Source organism: Microcebus murinus, chromosome 10 (genome assembly GCF_040939455.1).
Source record: "Microcebus murinus isolate Inina chromosome 10, M.murinus_Inina_mat1.0, whole genome shotgun sequence".
In the NCBI taxonomy this organism is placed as follows: domain Eukaryota; kingdom Metazoa; phylum Chordata; class Mammalia; order Primates; family Cheirogaleidae; genus Microcebus; species Microcebus murinus.
This window is the reverse complement of record NC_134113.1, coordinates 60,867,059-60,887,520: the sequence shown is the minus strand read 5'-3', so window position 1 is coordinate 60,887,520 and position 20,462 is coordinate 60,867,059. Positions and strand designations below refer to the sequence as shown.

At 42.3% G+C, this 20,462-nt stretch overlaps 1 protein-coding gene and 1 non-coding gene across 3 annotated transcripts in view; one reads left to right on the top strand and one right to left on the bottom strand.

Annotated features, from left to right (window-relative positions):
- The window catches only part of RBMS2 (RNA binding motif single stranded interacting protein 2), a 61,212-nt gene that overhangs the window by 19,386 nt on the left and 21,364 nt on the right, over positions 1-20,462 (bottom strand). For both annotated transcript variants that reach the window (XM_012754123.3, XM_012754066.3), the window contains exons 2-5: positions 16,137-16,303; positions 7,134-7,192; positions 6,220-6,311; positions 4,586-4,743 (exon numbers count right to left, since the gene is read on the bottom strand). In XM_012754123.3, the coding sequence (XP_012609577.1) occupies positions 4,586-4,743; positions 6,220-6,311; positions 7,134-7,192; positions 16,137-16,303 (476 nt within the window). The remainder of the gene's footprint in view (positions 1-4,585; positions 4,744-6,219; positions 6,312-7,133; positions 7,193-16,136; positions 16,304-20,462) is intronic.
- LOC142873647 (small nucleolar RNA U13) lies at positions 3,831-3,935 on the top strand. The gene has a single exon (XR_012921634.1). It is a non-coding gene; the product is annotated as a small nucleolar RNA U13 (small nucleolar RNA).

Sequence of the window (20,462 nt, the reverse complement as noted above, 5' to 3'; positions counted from 1 at the left end):
TGTTTCAAAGTACAAACAACTGCCTTCTTCAAGGAGATGCATAACTGATCAGCAGCATGAATTAGCCTTCAACTAACATAACAATTTCATGTAATACTTCAAAAGGAACATATCCATTATTCAATCACTTTGGATGAATCAACTGATGCTACTGACTTGGTGCAGGTTTTATATTAATACTTCATTCAGGTCATAACAGAAGATTTTCTTTGGTACAAAGAGTTACTCACTTGGGCATTCCTACAAACAGAACATGAGGAATAGATATCTTTAACAACTTTCAAGATAAATGTCGTGAAGTTGTACTAAATTTGGTAAATTTAGTGATGTTTGTACAGATGGTGTACCTTCCATGACAGGAAAACATGAAAGGTTTATTGCACAGATAAAAAACCTATTAACAGATACAGATGCTGTCATTTCTTTGATGATATTTTGCATCAGCAAAATCTGTGCTAAAGCTACTATTTTAAGTGACACTTCCCAAGAAGTTATAAGTATTGTTAACTATATTCTTGCAGGGCGTGGTGGCTCACGCCTGTAATCCTGGCACTCTGGGAGGCCAAGGCGGGAGGATTGCTCGAGGTCAGGAACTCGAGACCAGCCTGAGCAAGAGTGAGATCCAGTCTCTACTAAAAAAGTAGAAAGATGGCCGGGCGCTGTGGCTCACGCCTGTAATCCTAGCTCTTGGGAGGCAGAGGCTGGCGGATTGCTCAAGGTCAGGAGTTCAAAACCAGCCTGAGCAAGAGCGAGACCCCGCCTGTAATCCTAGCTCTTGGGAGGCCGAGGCGGGCGGATTGCTCAAGGTCAGGAGTTCAAAACCAGGCTGAGCGAGACCCCGTCTCTACTATAAATAGAAAGAAATTAATTGGCCAACTGATATATATATATAAAAAATTAGCCGGGCATGGTGGCGCATGCTTGTAGTCCCAGCTACCCGGGAGGCTGAGGCAGAAGGATCACTCGAGCCCAGGAGTTTGAGGTTGCTGTGAGCTAGGCTGACGCCACGGCACTCACTCTAGCCCAGGCAACAAAGCGAGACTCTGTCTCAAAAAAAAAAAAAAAAAAAAAAAAAAAAAAGAGCGAGACCCCGTCTCTACTATAAAATAGAAAGAAATTAATTGGCCAACTGATATATATATATAAAAAATTAGCCGGGCATGGTGGTGCATGCCTGTAGTCCCAGCTACTCGGGAGGCTGAGGCAGAAGGATCACTCGAGCCCAGGAGTTTGAGGTTGCTGTGAGCTAGGCTGACGCCACGGCACTCACTCTAGCCTGGACAACAAAGCGAGACTCTGTCTCAAAAAAAAAAAAAATAAAAATAAAAAAAAAAATAAAAAAGTAGAAAGAAATTATCTGGACAACTAAAAATATATAGAAAAAATTAGCTGGGCATGGTAGCGCAGACCTGTAGTCCTAGCTACTTGGGAGGCTGAGGCAGAAGGACTGCTTGAGCCCAGGAGTTTGAGGTTGCTGTGAGCTAGGCTGATGCCATGGCACTCTAGCCCGGGCAACAGAGTGACACTATGTCTCTTAAAAAAAAAACTATATTCTTGCAAATGCAACATGGTATCTTCAGTTTTGTAACACACTAAAGTTGAAAGATGGAGTATTCAGTGTAGATTTGCCATATCATTCTAACGTGCATGGACTATCACAGGGATAGGTATTAGCCAAAATTTTATCTCTGTGAGAATGGATGGTTAAATGTTATGAAGAACAGAATCAGCAATGTGGATTATTGAAAGAAGATTTCTACAGGAATGCAGCATTTCTGTGTGATACCATGTCAAATCTAAATGACTTGAATATTTCTTTTTTTTTTTGAGACAGAGTCTCACTCTGTTGCCCAGGCTAGAGTGAGTGCCGTGGCATCAGCCTGGCTCACAGCAACCTCAGTCTCCAGGGCTCAGCGATCCTACTGCCTCAGCCTCCCGAGTAGCTGGGACTACAGGCATGTGCCACCATGCCCGGCTAATTTTTTGTATATATATTTTTAGTTGGTCAATTAATTTATTTCTATTTTTGGTAGAGACGGGGTCTCGCTCAGGCTGGTTTCGAACTCCTGACCTTGAGCAATCCACCCGCCTTGGCCTCCCAAAGTGCTAGGATTACAGGCGTGAGCCACCACGCCTGGCCCCTAAATGACTTGAATATTTCTTTACAAGGTAAAACTAGGTCTGTACATGATATGTGGCCAAAAAATTCGAAGCATTTCCAAAGAAGCTATCTTTTTTCAAAACACTTCTTCTGCAAAAGGAAATTTCAAATGAACATTTTCCCTCGGTAGCAAACAAAGGTCATTGATGAGCAGGATATGTGAATCATTTGAAAAATATACAGCTGTTATAGCCCTATTAATTGGAGAATACAATGAAAAGTTCACTGACTGAGAATCATGATATCACGCTCAAATTAGCATTTCAATCTCACCTAGTTAGTATCACCAAAGCACTTAAAGAACTACAGATAGAATTGATTGAGCTCTCAGTAGATGGCATTTTAAAGTCATTGTTTGGTGCTTAGAAAGATCCAATTGAAATATGGAAAAATGCAGAATTGCAGAATACCCATTGCCTTCAGCAAAGCAACATGCCTGTCAGTTCTACTTGATCCCCCCCCAAAAAAAAAAAAAAAAAGCAACATGCCTGAAAAAATGCTTTCTTGCTTTTCAACCACTTATTGCTTTGAATCTACATTCTCCTATCTAACCCAAATCAAGACGCCCTTAAAGTCACAAATGACTGATACCCATCTAGAGGCTTAACTGAAAGTGTGGACCTCCATGTTGCAACCAAATATTCAACTGCTTTCCAACAAAAAGCAGACACAACAAAGTCATTAAAAGGTTAGTAAGGCCGAGGTGGCTCACGCCTGTAATCCCTAGCACTCTGGGAGGCCAAGGCAGGAGGATTGCTTGAAGTCAGGAGTTTTAAACCAGCCTGAGCAAGGGCGAGACCTTGTCTCTACTATAAATAGAAAGAAATTAATTGGCCAACTAATACATATAGAAAAAATTAGCCGGACATGGTGGCACATGCCTGTAGTCCCAGCTACTCGGGAGGCTGAGGCGGAAGGATTGCTTGAGCCCAGGAGTTTGAGGTTGCTGTGAGCTAGGCTGACGCCACGGCACTCACTCTAGCCTGGGCAACAAAGCAAGACTCTGTCTCAAAAAAAAAAAAAGAAAAAAAGGTTAGTTAATTTTAAAATAGTTTTCATTTTTAAAAATTATTAAGTACACAGTAGATTTTTATAAAATAATGTATATTTTTAAGTATATCTAACTGAAGTTTCTTGAATGCGGCCTTATTTGATTACGGCTAAATTAATGCGGCCTTTCCAACATGAACAGGTTCCTCTCTCCTGACCTATTCCTTGTGTTCATGGACCAGACAAGATATATTAATAAAACAAAAAAGGATACTCAGATCACTTAGTCTAGTAGTTTTCAAACCTAAAAAAAAAAAAAATGCAACATAATCCTCTTTCAAATAAAATCTTTTTTTTTTTTTTTTTTTTTTTTTTAAAGAGATGGGCATCTCACTACATTACCCAGCCTGGCCTTGAACTCCTGGACTCAGGAGACCCTCCAGCATCAGCCTTCCAAGTACGTAGGGCTACTGGCATGTGCCACTGTGCCCCAAATAAAATCTTAAAATAAATAAAAGCAGAGCCATTTCTTAAGTGGGCAAGAGGAGGCTGAAGCACTACAACAATGATTCTGGAGTCCAGAGGAGGGCACCCTGGGAAACTGCAGCTCCAGGAAACACCCTGAGAATGAACCAATGCTCATAAATGTCTGATGTCACAGGGGCAGTACAGAATACTGATCTTTTTGTATCTCATAACCATGATGATTAGGTTTTCACGCACATGTGTGAGATGTGCCTCCCTCAAACCTTCTTACATTGTCAGCACGTTACCTGACATGAAAAATAAAAAAGAATGCACAGAATTATTCCAGTTGGTCTCCCTGGATCTACAACAAACAAAAGAAGAATATACAGAATTATTTTATTCTGGTTGGGTCTGGATCAAAGGAACAAAGGCTAGAGTAGCAGCAAGTAGTGGGGAAAGGATAAAAATCTAGTGGCTAATGATTTTTTTGAGTATTGCAACCTATAATAAAATAAACTTTTGATTTACTATCAAGTATTTTTTTTACCAATACTTTGGTTATTTTTGTGGAAGAGAGGCACAGATTGTTTTTTGGTGGCCTCCTAAGTGACTTTTTTTTTTTTTTTTTTTTGAGACAGGGTCTCACTCTTTTGCCTGGGCTAGAGTACAATGGTGTCATCACAGCTCACTGTAAGCTCAAACTCCTGGGTCCAAGTGATCCTCCTGCATCAGCCTCCAGAGTAACTGGGACTACAGGCATGCAACACCACACTCAGCTAATTTTTAAGATGTTTTGTAGAGATGGGGTCTCACTATGTTGCTTAGGCTGGTCTTGAGCTCCTGGCTTCAAGAGATCCTCCTCCTGTCTCTGCCTCCCAAGTGCTAGGATTACAGATGTGAGCCACCATGCCCAGCCAATAACATTTTTTATAAACCTCATCATGTCCCACTCTTGCCATTTCTCACCTTGCAAAGCCAACCCCTCTGCTAGTCCCACTGGTATCTCGAAGGATTCGGGTGGAGATAACCTGGCCAAAGGGCTTCAGCATCCCCTCCAGTTCTTGCTCATCCATCGACAGTGGGAGGTTTGAGATGTATAAATTTGTGGGGTCCTGCTCCTGTTGCTAAGGAAATAAAAGTGAGAAAATGAGGCTCACATCCCTTATCCCTCTCCCACCCTCAGCCCACATCCAGAAAATGACAGTTCAGAAAAGAGATTGTAGGAAAGGTCCCACATAAACAAAGAGAATCTTAACTATTTGTAATACCCAGTCCTACTACCACAGGTTGTACATTGAGTCCAGGGAGAAGAAAAGCATATTTAATATTTCTAGTACTCTACAAGCACATGATACAAGTCATCAATGGTGTCTGGCTGTCTCTTTAAGAACAGGCAGAGCGCTCCCCCTCTCCCCCACAGCCTGTCCCAGAGGCTGCAATTCTCTTGGACTGCCTTGCTCCTTGGCTGGATTGTTTTGAGAAATCCCCCCTCCCTCTTCTCTTCCTGCCACGAAGAATCCTCTGAGTAGGAATGTCTGTTCACTCTCTGAAGGAGGAAAAGCAGGAAGAGGGGAGAAGGAACCAGAGAAAGGGCCAAATGTGTAGTTCACTGGGTCACCATGGACCCAGTGAACTCTAGTCCCCTAGGAACCCTGAAGGCTCCTAAACCTTTAAGCTTTTGTCAAAGAATTTTACTCCAGAAAGAGGTATAAGAGCCATTCCAGAGGGCAGAATGTGCAAAATGGCAGCATCTTCTAACAGTTGTATTTTTTTTTTTTTTTTTTTTTTGCTAACAGTTGTATTTTTTTTTTTTTTTTTGAGACAGAGTCTCACTCTGTTGCCCGGGCTAGAATGCCATGGCATCAGCCTAGCTCACAGCAACTAACAGTTGTATTTTTAAGAACTTAAGCAGCCACTCTGCCCTAAACAGTGGGTAACCAGCAACCTAAATCCTTCTTCTGCATTTTCCTTTAGGGTTCCCTTTTTCTTTAACTATTACAGAAAAGGGTAGCTGGCAAACCTGCTTCATCAGCTCTGCACATAGTATCCATAATGGCTTCAGAAAGCCAATGGGAAAATCCCACCTACCAAAAGTGAGAGAAAAAAGCTTTCCAGTAGGCTAGGTAAAAACCAAAACTTCTGACAGATTTGGGAAGGGACAGTTTCATTCTTGCGGTAGTTTCCCTGCCCCTAAAGAGGACAACACTGGGAGGTGGACAGCATTTTTCTGAACTTCTGAGTTACACAATTGGCTTCTTCAGAGAATGTTGCAAAACGACCACAATCTGTCCAGTAGGGAAGTGGGGCCAGACAAGCAGCAGGAATACTGCAAGAGGCCTTCTGACCCTCTTGCCTACTTCCAATGACTCAGTTGATAGAGCCACCTGCCACAGACTTTGAATACAATCTTCCTCTAGCAGCCAGCAGTATCAATGGACACTGGCCCAGACTGTCTTTAGCCAGACGCAGTCAGAAAGCATTGCAGTTATTCCTCGACCATTCAATTTCATGATTCTTAAGCCCTCTGGAAACCTTGGAACTAGAACTTTGGTGCTAACCACAAACCTGTCAGAGGACTAGACATGGGGTATTACTCCTACCTTTGCCATCTGCGCCTGTATACCACTGGCTTTCAGTGCTGTCACAGCTTTCTGTGCTGCTGAAGGACTGTCAAAATCCACAAAGCCATAGCCTGGAACAGGGAAACAGCATCACTGGGAGGTGGGATGTGCAAGGGAGGTAGGCCCAGGCTTTTCAGGAGACAGAGGAAGAGTTATGATCCACGTAACAGAAGTAGTAGGGAGAAAGAGAAATTAAGAGGTTTCAGGTGGTTATCCATGTGCTTCTGAAATCCTGAGATTTATTCTACTTTGTGGCTAAGAATGCCAAGACAATGAGGTTCTATAGTATTCTTGTCTTTCTCCCTCCCCTTTCAGAAATCTGAGGTTTCAGGAACTAGACTCTTCTAATAACCCATAGCCCCTTTCATACCTCTAAAAGAACCCCTCCCCTCTTTTCTAGACATGCCCCATAAATGCTAGGCATGAAGGGAATGCAATCTCTCCAGAGCAAATAATCAGCTACCTGTGGAAGGAGCCCCTCCCCACCCCAACTTTGTCTTCACCTTCCACTCTTCCAGCTTCATCAAGAACTGATCAAAACCCCAATTAAACTATTCATCCTCAGAAAATAATACCTACCAAGTCACCCTTCCCAAAAGATATTTACACTGCTTTGCTAAGTAGAAACAGTTTCACCTACTCACCTTCACCACCCCATCCAGGGAAACCTGAAGTCTAAAATAAGCCCAGCGGACTCTAAGGTGCTTTGTGCAGTCTTCTAACCTTGAGTCCCCCATCCTCCAAACAGCATCTTCAGCTCTAGCTATCTGATCACTGAGGAATCCAATCATTTTTTAAGCCAGAGACTCCTCCTTAGCACTCGGGACTCTCAGCAGTATAGGATGGCCTCACTCACTGGTGCTCTCTATCACCAAGGACAGCTGTTCTCTCACCTTTGCATTTGTTTGTGGTCTTGTCCAGTATGGCCTTAGTGGAAACAATCTTGCCATATCTAAGGGAGAGGAAAATACAAACTGATAATCTGAGGCCAGAGACTAAGAATAGGACAGAGATCGAGACATCTGGATGAATCCATGTCCTTTCTGTGCTTCCACTAGGACAATGCTTCCTACTCACACCTTAATAAAAATGAAAAAGAAATAAATTAAAAATACCACCCTTAATATAAACCTATCCCCTAAAGATGCCTACAAGAAATAAGGTAACTGCGGACCTTATAAAACCAACACGTTTCTGTTTCCCAACTAAGGCTCCAATACTAGTTGGAAAGAGACAACTGTCTTTTTTGGGAAAAAAGCCTGGCAATGTCCACATAGCAGAGTGTGTAAAGGCAGAGCTCTGGCTGGAATTTGAGGACTAAAAATAATCCTTGATTTTACTTATCTTCTTTTGGACAAACACCATTTCTCCTATGAAAAAACTATAAAAGTTTCTCTTCTTTGACACCCCAGTCCCACCCCTTTACTGACTCCTTTATTTTTATTTTTTTTAGGAGACAGGATCTCTCTCTGTCACCCAGGTTGATGTACAGTGGCATGATCATAGCTCACTGCAGTATTGAACTCCTGGGCTCAAGTGATCCTCCCACCTCAGCCTTCTGAGTAGCTGGGACTAACCCCTTGATTGAAGGTCAAGCTGAGCCAAACTGCTTTGGTTCAAATTCTGGTTCTGCCACTTTCTAGCATCTTGGACAAGTCATTTAACCTTTCTGTGTCTCAGCCTCATCATCTGTAAAATGGAAATAGGATTATTGAGAATATGAAATGAGTTAATATATATAAAGCACTAATGACTACCACATGGTAAGCACTTGAAAATCTTTTTTTTTTTTTGAGACAGAGCCCAAGCTAGAGTGCCGTGGCGTCAGCTTAGCTCACACCAACCTCAAACTCCTGGGCTCAAGCAATCCTACTGTCTCAGCCTCCCAAGTAGCTGGGACTACAGGCATGTGCCACCATGCCGGCTAATTTTATTTACTTATATATATATATATATATATATATAATATATATATTTATATATATTTGGCCGATTAATTTCTTTCTATTTATAGTATGGTCTTGCTTTTGCTCAGGCTGGTTTTAAACTCCTGAGCTTGAGCAATCCACCCGCCTCAGCCTCTCAGAGCGATAGGATTACAGATATGAGCCATCATGCCTGGCACTTGAAAATCTTTTTTTTTTTTTTTTTTTTGAGACAGAGTCTCGCTTTGTTGTCCAGGCTAGAGTGAGTGCTGTGGCATCAGCCTAGCTCACAGCAACCTCAAACTCCTGGGCTCGAGCGATCCTTCTGCCTCAGCCTCCTGAGTAGCTGGGACTACAGGCATGCGCCACCATGCCCGGCTAATTTTTTATATATATATCAGTTGGCCAATTAATTTCTTTCTATTTATAGTAGAGACGGGGTCTCGCTCTTGCTCAGGCTGGTTTTGAACTCCTGACCTTGAGCAATCCGCCCGCCTCGGCCTCCCAAGAGCTAGGATTACAGGCGTGAGCCACCGTACCGGGCCTGAAAATCTTTTTATTTTATTTTTTTTGAGACAGAGTCTTGCTTTGTTGCCCAGGCTAGAGTGAGTGTCGTGGCATAAGCCTAGCTCACAGCAACCTCAATCTCCTGGGCTCAAGCAATCCTTCTGCCTCAGCCTCCCGAGTAGCTAGAACTACAGCCATGCGCCACCATGCTTGGCTAATTTTTCTATATATATTAGTTGGCCAATTAATTTCTTTCTATTTATAGTAGAGACGGGGTGTTGCTCTTGCTCAGGCTGGTTTCGAACTCCTGACCTCGAGCAATCCTCCCGCCTCGGCCTCCCAGAGTGCTAGGATTACAGGCGTGAGCCACCACACGGGCCTTGAAAATCTTAATTGCTATTATTGTCATATTCAAGGAACCTCAACTTTAAAATCTACTAGCTCTCTGCCTTACTATATTCTTTTTTTTAGAGACAGGGTCTGCATGGTCTCACTCTGTCACCTAGGCTGGAGTACAGTGGTACAATCAATCACAGTTCATTGAAGCCTTGAACTCTTGGACTCAAGTGAAGTGATCCTCCTGCCTTAACCTCCCAAGTAGTTAGGACTACAGGCATGCACCAGTGTGCCTGGCTAACTTTTATTTTTATTTTTATTTTTTGAGACAGAGTCTCACTTCGTTGCCCGGGCTAGAGTGCCGTGGCCTTAGCCTAGCTCACAGCAACCTCAAACTCCTGGGCTCAAGCAATCCTTCTGCCTCAGCCTCCCCAGTAGCTGGGACTACAGGCATGCGCCACCACACCCGGCTAATTTTTTCTATATATTTTTAGTTGGCCAATTAATCTCTTTCTATTTTTAGTAGCGATGGGGTCCTGCTCCTCGCTTTTGTTCAGGCTGGTCTTGAACTCCTAACCTTAAGCAATCTGCCCACCTCGGCCTCCCAGAGTGCTAGGATTATAGGCGTGAGCCACCACACCTGGCCCCTGGCTAACTTTTAAAAAAATTTTTTGTAGAGATGGGATCTCACTATGTTGCCCAGGCTGGTCATTCTAAGACTTCTATTTCTCATGGTCAAGACTGAGTGTGTTAGGGAGGGGAGTGGGAAGAAGATCAAGTGTAACAGTAGTATTAATAAAATCATCCAGGCCGGGCGCGGTGGCTCATGCCTGTAATCCTAGCACTCTGGGAGGCCGAGGAGGGCGGATTGCTCAAGGTCAGGAGTTCGAAACCAGCCTGAGCAAGAGCAAGACCCCGTCTCTACTATAAATAGAAAGAAATTAATTGGCCAACTAATATATATAGAAAAATTAGCCAGGCATGGTGGCGCATGGCTGTAGTCCCAGCTACTCGGGAGGCTGAGGCAGAAGGATTGCTTGAGCCCAGGAGTTTGAGGTTGCTGTGAGCGAGGCTTATGCCACGGCACTCACTCTAGCCTGGGCAACAAAGCAAGACTCTGTCTCAAAAAAATAATAAAATAAAATAATCTGTCCAGGCATTGTGGCTCATACCTGTAATCCTGGCACTTTGGGAGGCTAAGGAGGGAGGATTACTTGAGGTCAGGAGTTTGAGACAAGCCTGAGCAACACAGTGAGACCCCATCGCTACAAAAAGTAGAAAAAATTAGCCAGGTGAGCAACTGTAGTCCCAGCTACTTGGGAGGCTGAGGCAGAAGGATTGTTTGAGACCAGGAGTTTAAGGTTGCTGTGAGGTATGATCATGCCACTGCACTCTAGCCTGGGCAACAGAGGGGAACCCTGTCTGAGAAATATAAAAAGAAAAGAAAAGAAAGAAAGTCCTCTAAAACTTGGTAATAAGGCAAAAGCATGACTGTATATCCTTTCAATGTCATTCTGGAACATTGTCTAAAAGGCACATTCACAGAGTATTTCACCATCTAGAGGGGAGTTTCTTTGTTTGACTTACCAGTTACTACCGATCAGGGCCCAGACTTTGTGAAGATACAACTTGTAGATTTTTGTCCAGTAGAAATGCAAATTATTTCTGCCTGGTGGAAAAGATAATCTCAAAGGTTACTGGTTTTATTGCCCTGTAGGACATAAACCAGTTTTCTATATAACCTAGCAATCTTATTCCAGGCCGGGCGCGGTGGCTCACGCCTGTAATCCTAGCTCTCTGGGAGGCTGAGGCGGGTGGATTGCTCGAGGTCGGGAGTTCGAAACCAGCCTGAGCAAGAGCGAGACCCCGTCTCTACTATAAATAGAAAGAAACTAATTGGCCAACTAATATATATAGAAAAAATTAGCCGGGCATGGTGGCTCATGCCTGTAGTCCCAGCTACTTGGGAGGCTAAGACAGAAGGATCGCTTGAGCCCAGGAGTTTGAGGTTGTTGTGAGCTAGGCTGACGCCATGGCACTCACTCTAGCCTAGGCAACAAAGCAAGACTCTGTCTAAAAAAAAAAAAAAAAATCTTATTCCAATATTCTTTCTTCAGTGCCTATAAATACTCAGTTCTTCAAATGCTCTTTGAATCCATTTTACCATCCTGCTGGTTCCCTTATTAATATGTTAAATAAATCTCTGACATGTGTTCATTCTATATTTGCATAACAGTCATGTTTTTCAACTTTTTGAAAAATCATACTTTGGCAATAAAGTCATACTCCCAGAACCTGAGTAGCAGAGTATCACAGATCAGGACTATATCAGAGGTGTTCCACTAGAAAAAAGCCTCTATATTCCATTCCAGAAGGGTGAAAATATTAAAGAGACAAAATAGAAATTACTAAAAAAAAGTCAGAAGTGTAAGAAATAAGTGAAAACAGTTGGCAGGGACTGAATTTGAGATCAATACCCCAAACAAGCATTCTGGTTTTTTCTCCCCTAATCTCTTCTCTCTTCCCTAAAGAACACATGATGATTGATTCATTTGTTTTTGCTCCTTGGTGGCCTCTCACTGACTTTTTTAGAGGAACTTCTGTAACTCAAAGGATTAGACAAAATAAGCCAAGCAATGCCCTGGAGGTTGGGAAAAGAACACATTAAAAGGGGGTTGGGGATGGGGATGGATGTGGCTATCCTAGCCCTTCAGGGCTACATACTTGGATTCTTTCCCAAATTTAGGCACAGGGAGGGATTCCTGAGGAGTCTGACTACAGGCCAGAGGATACACATACTGCTATCCCTATCAAGGCCCCAGGGTGGAGCTTGCTGTGGTCTAGCAGCCTGAGACTTTGAGCTCAGAATTTCCACTGCAGCTGGCAACAGCTGGGTCACTGCTGCTTCCTCCTTGGAAGAAAGAGCCCCTCCAAGAAAACCAGGAGTTCTAGTCCTAGACTCTACATCTCTCCTTCCCACACATTTACTTCCCCCACAACCCAGGGAGAGACAACTGGGACAAACACTGGAAGTCCTTCTACACAGGAGAAACGCCCTTCCTAGAAAGGATAACTCCCTGCTCGCAGTATCCAGAGGGCCCCACCCACCTGCTCTTCTCAGCCTCCCTTTCCTCATAATCCCTCTGGCACCTATTTCATCCCCACCTCACTCCTACTTGTTCCTACTCCCCTTTTGGGCTCCTTACTTTCAAACTACATGTTGACCCCGACTATTCCATCCCTCTAGACACAGCAAAAGATAGGGCAACTGTTCAGAAGGACAAAATAAAAATTCAAAAATACAGTTGTCCCTCTGTATCCATGGGTTCTACATCTGTGGATTCAACCAACCATGGACTGAAAATATACAGGAAAAAAAAAGGAAGAATGGCTGCAGTGTACTGAACATGTAAAGACTTTTTTCCTTGTCATCATTCCTTAAACAATACAGTTAAACAACTATTTACAAGGCATTTATATTGCATTAGGCATTATAACTAATCTAGAGATCATTTAAAGTACACGGAAGGTTTATATGTAAGGGACTTGAGCATACATGGATGTTGGTACGGGGGTGACAAGGAGGCAGGGAGGCAACCTAGAACCAGTTCTCCATGGATACCAAAGGACAACTGTTTAGTGAAATTGAACTGGGTTTCTTTTCAGTCTTGTGGTGTGAGAGGGTTTTTGTAGCACATTATATTAAGTTCAGGAAACATAGAATGTAGAAATCAAGGACATTTCTATATTGATATGATATTCTTTTCCCTCATAAACCAAGATTTCTGCCAATTCCCACCTCCCCTAAAAATTACTAGTCCTAGACTAAGTCCCCTAAGTTTCACTTAAATACCTTTCTAGTATGGTAAACTGAAATAAAGAAAGGACCAGTTTTATATATATGCCTAACCTTTAGAGACTGAGTTCGTGTGGCATGGTGCTAGCCAAAATCCATATGATTTATATGAACCAAATGATTTCCTCAGAAAAATAAGGAATTTATAGAGTACTTTTGACACTTCATAGAACTACATTTTAAGGGTCAAACAATCTGCTTCTCCAGGATATGGAACAGCTAGAACTTACATACACTGCTGTAGGAATTTAAATTTAGTTTAACCACTTCAGAAAATTATTTAGTAGTATCTACAAAAGCTCAAGAGATGTATATACAATGATCTCCTGGTTATATATCCAACATGAATGTGTATATACAAATACCAAAAGACATGTATAGGTTCACAGCAGCACTATTTACAGTCATAATCATCACAACTGGGAAAAACCTGAATGTCCAACAACAGTAGGATAGGTAACTAACTGTGGTATAATGCTATGAGGAAATCTTTTATTTATTTATTACTTTTATTTATTTTTTATTGTTTTTTTTTTTTTTTTTTGAGACAGAGTCTCGCTTTGTTGCCCAGGCTAGAGTGAGTGCCATGGCGTCAGCCTAGCTCACAGCAACCTCAAACTCCTGGGCTCGAGCGATCCTCCTGCCTCAGCCTCCTGAGTAGCTGGGACTACAGGCATGCGCCACCATGCCCGGCTAATTTTTTCTATACATATTAGTTGGCCAATTAATTTCTTTCTATTATTTTTTACTTTTAGAGATGAGGTCTTGCTATGTCACCCAGGCTGGAGTGCAGTGGCTATTCACAGGCAAGATCATAGTTCACTATAGCCTCAAACCCCTTAAGGGATCCTCCCACCTCAGCTTCTCGAGTAGCTGGGACAACAGGTGTATGCCACTGTGCCCAGCTCGATGATGGAAATCTATAAAGCAATAAGAATAAACTAACATGCAACAACGTTAATGAATCTCACAAACATGTAGCAAAAGAAGCCAGACATAGACCAGGTGCAGTGGCTCATGCCTGTAATCCTAGCACTCTGGGAGGCCGAGGCAGGAGGATCACTCAAGGTCAGGAATTCAAAACCAGCCTGAGCAAGAGCAAGACCCTGTCTCTACTAAAAATTGAAATAAATTAATTGGCCAACTAAAAATATATAGAAAAAATTAGCCAGGCATGGTGGCGCATGCCTGTAGTCCCAGCTACTTGGGAGGCTGAGGCAGAAGGATAGCTTGAGCCCAGGAGTGTGAGGTTGCTGTGACCTAGGTTGTCTCCACAGTACTCTAGCCCGGGCAACAGAGTGAGACTCTGTCTCAAAAAAAAGAAGCCAGACATAAAAGAGTAGGCACTCACTTTATGATTATATTTATATGAAGTTCAAACACCACTCTTATTTATTTATTTAAGAGACGGGATCTTTCTGTGTCACTCAGGCTAGAGTGCAATGGTATGATTATAGCTTACTGCAGCCTTGAATTCCTGGGCTCAAGCAATCCTCACACCTCAGCCTCCTGAGTAGCTGGAACTACAGGTGCACACCATCAGATATGGCTAATTTTTAAATTTTGGGGGGGGGGTTGTCTCACTATGTTGGTCAGGCTGGTCTCAAATTCTTGGCCTCAAGTGATCCTCTCACCTCAGCTTCCCAAAGTGTTGGGATTACAGATGTGAGAAGGCATACCTGGCCCTATTATTTAGAAGTCAAACAGCAGCTACTTTTGTGGGGAGGGGGAATAACTGGTAGGTAGACTTCCGAAGAATCAGTAATGTTCTATTTCTTGATCTGGGTACAAGGGAATTTACACAAGGGAGTGTTACTTTTGTGAAAATTCACTGTCATATATACACTTATGATTTATACTTTTTTGTGTGCTTATTACATGTCAATAAAAAGTTTTTAAAAGATGGTAAATATACAAAGCACCTATTTCTATCTCTTTCAATCATTCACTTATTCAAATTCAATTCTTTCCCTCTTCCTATTAATCTCCCCGTCCTACTGCCAGACTTCTAATTATTCCCCAAGTTGTATTATCTGAAATACATGCTTTTCTGCCAAATAAACTTGAGCTGGGCATCGGTACACTCATGTCATTTTCTAACATTCCTAACTGGCCTAATTTTGTGGCAATCATCTCCTAACTCAAATCTACTAAGAACTCCAGAAGGTCTTCATGGAACAGATGCAGAGTTGACAGCTTCTCTCTCTACCTTCTTCTTTATCCACAAATTTGAGGGCTCCTCTATTCACAAGGATTATCTCCAGCAGCAGAAACTCTTCGGAGTGTTTAATTTGACTGGCTAGTCCCAATCTCTTCTTTCCTCATTGCCAGCTCTAATTGCTTTCTAATTAATATCTATAGATAGAGATATTGAACATTTCTATTCAAGGCGTAAGGATAGGCCAGGAGCAGTGGTTCACACCTGTAATCCCATCACTTTGGGAGGCTAAGGCAGGAGGATTGCTCGAGGTCAGGAGTTTGAGAACAGTATAGGCACCATAGCGAGACCCCCACCTACAAAAAAAAAAATGTTTTAATTAGCCAGGTGTGGTGGTAGTAGGAGGTAGAAGGAGGATTACTTGAGACCAGGAGTCTGATGCTGCAGTAAGCTATGATCACACTACTGCACTCTAGCCCGGGCAACAGAAAGAGACCCTGTCTCAGGGAAAAAAAAAAAAAAAAAGATGTAAGGATAGCAATCTTTCCACTAAGACTATCAGTTTGGGGGAGGTGCTAAAAATAGTTGGATATCAGGTTCAAAGGCAAGCCTCATGCCTGATTTCCTCAGAGAAACACATAAAGGTTTTATATATTAGTAGCAGGCTAGAGTGAGTACCGTGGCGTCAGCCTCGCTCACAGCAACCTCAAACTCCTGGGCTCAAGCGAGCCTCCTGCCTCAGCCTCCCAAGTAGCTGGGACTACAGGCATGCGCCACCATGCCCAGCTAATTTTTTCTATATATGTATTCATTGGCCAATTAATTTCTTTCTATTTATAGTAGAGATGGGGTCTCGCTCTTGCTCAGGCTGGTTTCGAACTCCTGACCTCAAGCAATCCGCCCGCCTCGGCCTCCCATAGTGCTGGGATTAGAGGTGTGAGCCACCTCGCCAGGCCTAGAATTCTTTTTTTAAGAGGAGCTGCTGAAGAACCTTGTGACAACAGGGTGGGAGCAAAATACTATTGCATTTTAGGATAAGAATACCTGGAAACAAGCCAGTTATCACCAAATCTGTACTGTTCCTGGAAGCCTGCCTACATGTATCCCAACTTACGGTTGACACAGTTTGACAAGGTCCTGGTCAGTAGTGCCTGGTTGCAATCCTCGGATATATAGGTTGGTTTTGCTCAGCTGGTCATTTCCACTGCTTCCATTGCTGCTATTAGGGGTACTGCTGCTTGAACTAGGTGGTGCCATCTGCTGAGCCAATGACACATATGGCTGCAGGGAGACATGAGGAAAAGGTAAGAAGGATTATACATTTAGACACTAAAGAATGAGGAAGATCTTGGCCACTCTGGAAAAAATAACTCCAAACTTTAACAGTAATGAACTCAATAGGAGAATTAAACTTAAAAAATTAAAAAATGAGGCCAGGCACAGTGTCTCACATCTGTAATCTCAGCACTTCAGGAGGCCCAGGCAGGAGGATCGCTTGAGGCCATGAGTTCAAGACTAGGCAATGGGCCGGGCCTGGTGGCTCACGCCTGTAATCCTAGCACTCTGGGAGGCCGAGGCGGGTGGATTGCTCGAGGTCAAGAGTTTGAAACCAGCCTGAGCAAGAGTGAGACCCGTCTCTACTATAAATAGAAAGAAATTAATTGGCCAACTAAAAATATATAGAAAAAATTAGCCGGGCATGGTGGCGCATGCCTGTAGTCCCAGCTACTCGGGAGGCTGAGGCAGGAGGATTGCTTGAGCTCAGGAGTTTGAGGTTGCTGTGAGCTAGGATGATGCCACGGCACTCACTCTAGCCTGGGCAACAAAGTGAGACTCTGTCTCAAAAAAAAAAAAAAAAAAAAAAAAGACTAGGCAATGTAGCAAGACCCTGTCTCTACAAAAAATTTTTTTAAATTAGCCAGGCACAGTGGCTAATTCCTGTAGTCCCAGCTACTCGGGAGGCTGAGGTGAGAGGATCACTTGAGTCCAGGAGTTTGAGGTTACAGTGAACTATGATTGCCACTGCATTCCTGCACTTCAGCCTGAGCAAGATCCTGTCTCTAAAAAACTCAAAAAACAGAAACAAAAAAACCCAGAAATTCCCTTTCCTTTGCCATAGAATGAGAAAATATATAACTGTCCCACCTAACTTTCAGGAATAAAGAGAGGCCAAATAAGCCTGTTAAAGGCTCTGAAAATAAGGTACTTCATATTATAATAGAATGTTTTTATCATACAGATGTTTCAGAACACCATTAATGTCTGTCTCTGAAGTAAACTGTGTAATGAGACAAGACTAATAAAATCTAGGTTCTACTTCAAAATGATGAAGAAGAAATAATAAAAATTTATCAAATCTCAAAGGGTATAAATAAGCTGAGCATATATTATTCACAAAACTGTAGAATATGAGAATTGTAAAATGTTTGCAGGAGCTTGTAAACTTGGACAATAAAAGGAAACATTAATTACCACATTAGGTAGTAAAAATGAAAATTATTACCACAATAAAGATTTAGCCAAAAATTATCCTTACATTTTTAAAAATGTAAATGAATGAATACAGGTACTAGATACATTACAGTCAAGGAAATCCAGGATTTAGGACAAAACTTCTCTAATCTTTCACAAGTGATACTAGGACAGGCAACCAACTAGATTCGGTTACATTTTCTTTTTTTTTTTTTTTTTTTAGGACTAGACATCATCTTACCACCGGTTACATTTTCTAGGTACTTCTGTTAGAGACAAAAGACTAGCCTGGCTGAAACACTGATCCATTCCTTCATGGCATATTTTATATCTTCATGCTCTAATCATGCTTTTAGTGTTTACATTTATATTCAACTCATAATACTCTATCCAAATTTGTATAATTATAATATAGTGCATTTTACTAGATCACACTCATATTCTAGTTCTCTCTTGGCTTAAAGCACTTTATAGTATAAACCTATTTGGGATTACAGTCACACACTGCATAACAATGTTTCAGTTAACAATGGACTCACATATGATGGTGGTCCCATAAGATTATAATGGAGCTAAAAAACTCCTATCACTTAGTGACTTCATTACAACCGTCTTAACATCACAGCAAAACACACATGCTTTGTGGTAATGCTGGTGTAAATGAACCTACCGAGCTGCCAGTCATATGAAAATATAGCAATACAATTATGTATAGTGCATAATACTTGATCACAATAAACAATGATATTGCTAGTTTATGTATTTACTATACTATACTTTTTATCATTATTTTAGACTGTACTCCTTTCGAACTTATTATAAAAAAAAAAGTTAACTGTAAAACAGCATCAGGCAGGTCCTTCAGGAAGTATTCCAGAAGAAGGTACTGTTATCATAGGAGATGACAGCTCCATGCATGTTACTGCTGCTCCTGAAGACCTCTCAGTGGGACAAGAGATAGAAGTGGAAAGAAGACAGGATATAGAGGTGGAAAACAGTGATATTGATGATCCTGACCCTGTGTAGACCTAGGCTAATGTATGGGTTTGTGTCTCAGTTTTTAAACAAAAATCTTTTAAAGTAAAAAAATTTAAAAATAGAAAAAACTTATAGAATAAGGATATAAAAAAAGAAAATGTGAGGCCAGGTGAAGTGGCTCATGCCTGTATTCCTAGCACTCTGGGAGGCTGAGGCAGGAGAATCGCTCAAGGTCAGGAGTTAGAGACCGGCCTGAGCAAGATCAAGACCCCGTCTCTACTGAAAATAGAAAGAAATTAATTGGCCAACTAAAAATATACAGAAAAAATTAGCTGGGCATGGTGGCACATGCCTGTAGTCCCAGCTTCTTAGGAGGCTAAGGCAGAAGGATAGCTTGAGCCCAGGAGTTTGAGGTTGCTGTGAGCTAGGCTGCACTAGCCCGGGCAACAGAGTGAGACTCTGTCTCAAAAAAAAAAAAAAAAAAAAAAAAAGAAAGGAAAGAAAGGAAGAAAGAAAGAAAATGTGCCAGGGACAGTGGTGCTCACCTATAGCACCAGATACTCAGGAGGCTGAGGTGGGAGGATCACTTGAGACAATAACAGAAGAAGAAAGAAAAAGGGAAATATGAATATCAAAGAGGGGAATACTTTCCCCCAAAGAATCTTTTTTTTTAATTAATTTATTTTTTGAAACAGAGTCTCACTTTGTTGCCCAGGCTAGAGTGAGTGCCGTGGCATCAGCCTAGCTCACAGCAACCTCAATCTCCTGGGCTCAAGCAATCCTGCTGCCTCAGCCTCCTGAGTAGCTGGGACTACAGGTATGTGTCCCCATGCCTGGCTAACTCTTTTTTTTTTTTTTGAGACAGTGTCTCACTTTGTTGCCCAGGCTAGAGTGAGTGCCGTGGCGTCAGCCTAGCTCACAGCAACCTCAATCTCCTGGGCTCAAGCGATCCTGCTGCCTCAGCCTCCCGAGTAGCTGGGACTACAGGCATGCGCCACCATGCCCGGCTGATTTTTTTTTTTTCTATATATTAGTTGGCCAATTAATTTCTTTCTATTTATAATAGAGACGGGGTCTCGCTCTTGCTCAGGCTGGTTTCGAACTCCTGACCTCGAGCAATCCACCCGCCTCAGCCTCCCAGAGTGCTAGGATTACAGGTGTGAGCCACCACGCCCGGCTCCTAACTCTTTGTATATATATTTTTAGTTGGTCGATTAATTTCTTCCTATTTTTGGTAGTGACGGGGTCTCACTCAGGCTGGTTTCGAACTCCTGACCTCAAGTGATCTGCCCATTTCAGCCTCCCAGAGTACTAGGATCACAGGGTTGAGCCACCACACCCAGCCTCCCCCAAAGAATCTTAATGTGAAATGTGCTTCTTGTATTTCATACCTCTGACCCTTAGCAAACTTTAAAATAAAAATCTTTGGTTAGACTAAAATATGTAAAAGCAGGTAGTCCTCTATCTTCGTCACTATATATAATCACAAATGTGCACCCACCCACTTATATACACACAGTTTGCTCCTTAGCTCTATATTTTAGCAGAGAAGAAAAGAAATTTAATACCACATTCTTGAGATACCTAAAAACTCATGATCCTTTTGTAGCTCTGTTTCTCTCTCTCTCTCTTTCTTTCTTTCTTTCTTTCTTTCCTTTCTTTTTTTGAGACAGAGTCTCACTCTGTTACCAGGCTACAGTGCTGTGGCGTCAGCCTAGCTCACAGCAACCTCAAACTCCTGGGCTCAAGTGATCCTTCTGCCTCAGCCTCCCAAGTAGCTGGGATTACAGGCATGTGCCACCACGCCTGGCACAAGTATAATTTTTTTCTATACTTTTAGTTGGCCAATTAATTTCTTTCTATTTTTAATAGAGACAGGGTCACACTCTTGATTAGCCTGGTTTCAAACTCCTGACCTTGAGCAATCCTCCCGCCTCAGCCTCCCAGAGTACTAGGATTACGGGTGTGAGCCATCATGCCTGGCCTTTAT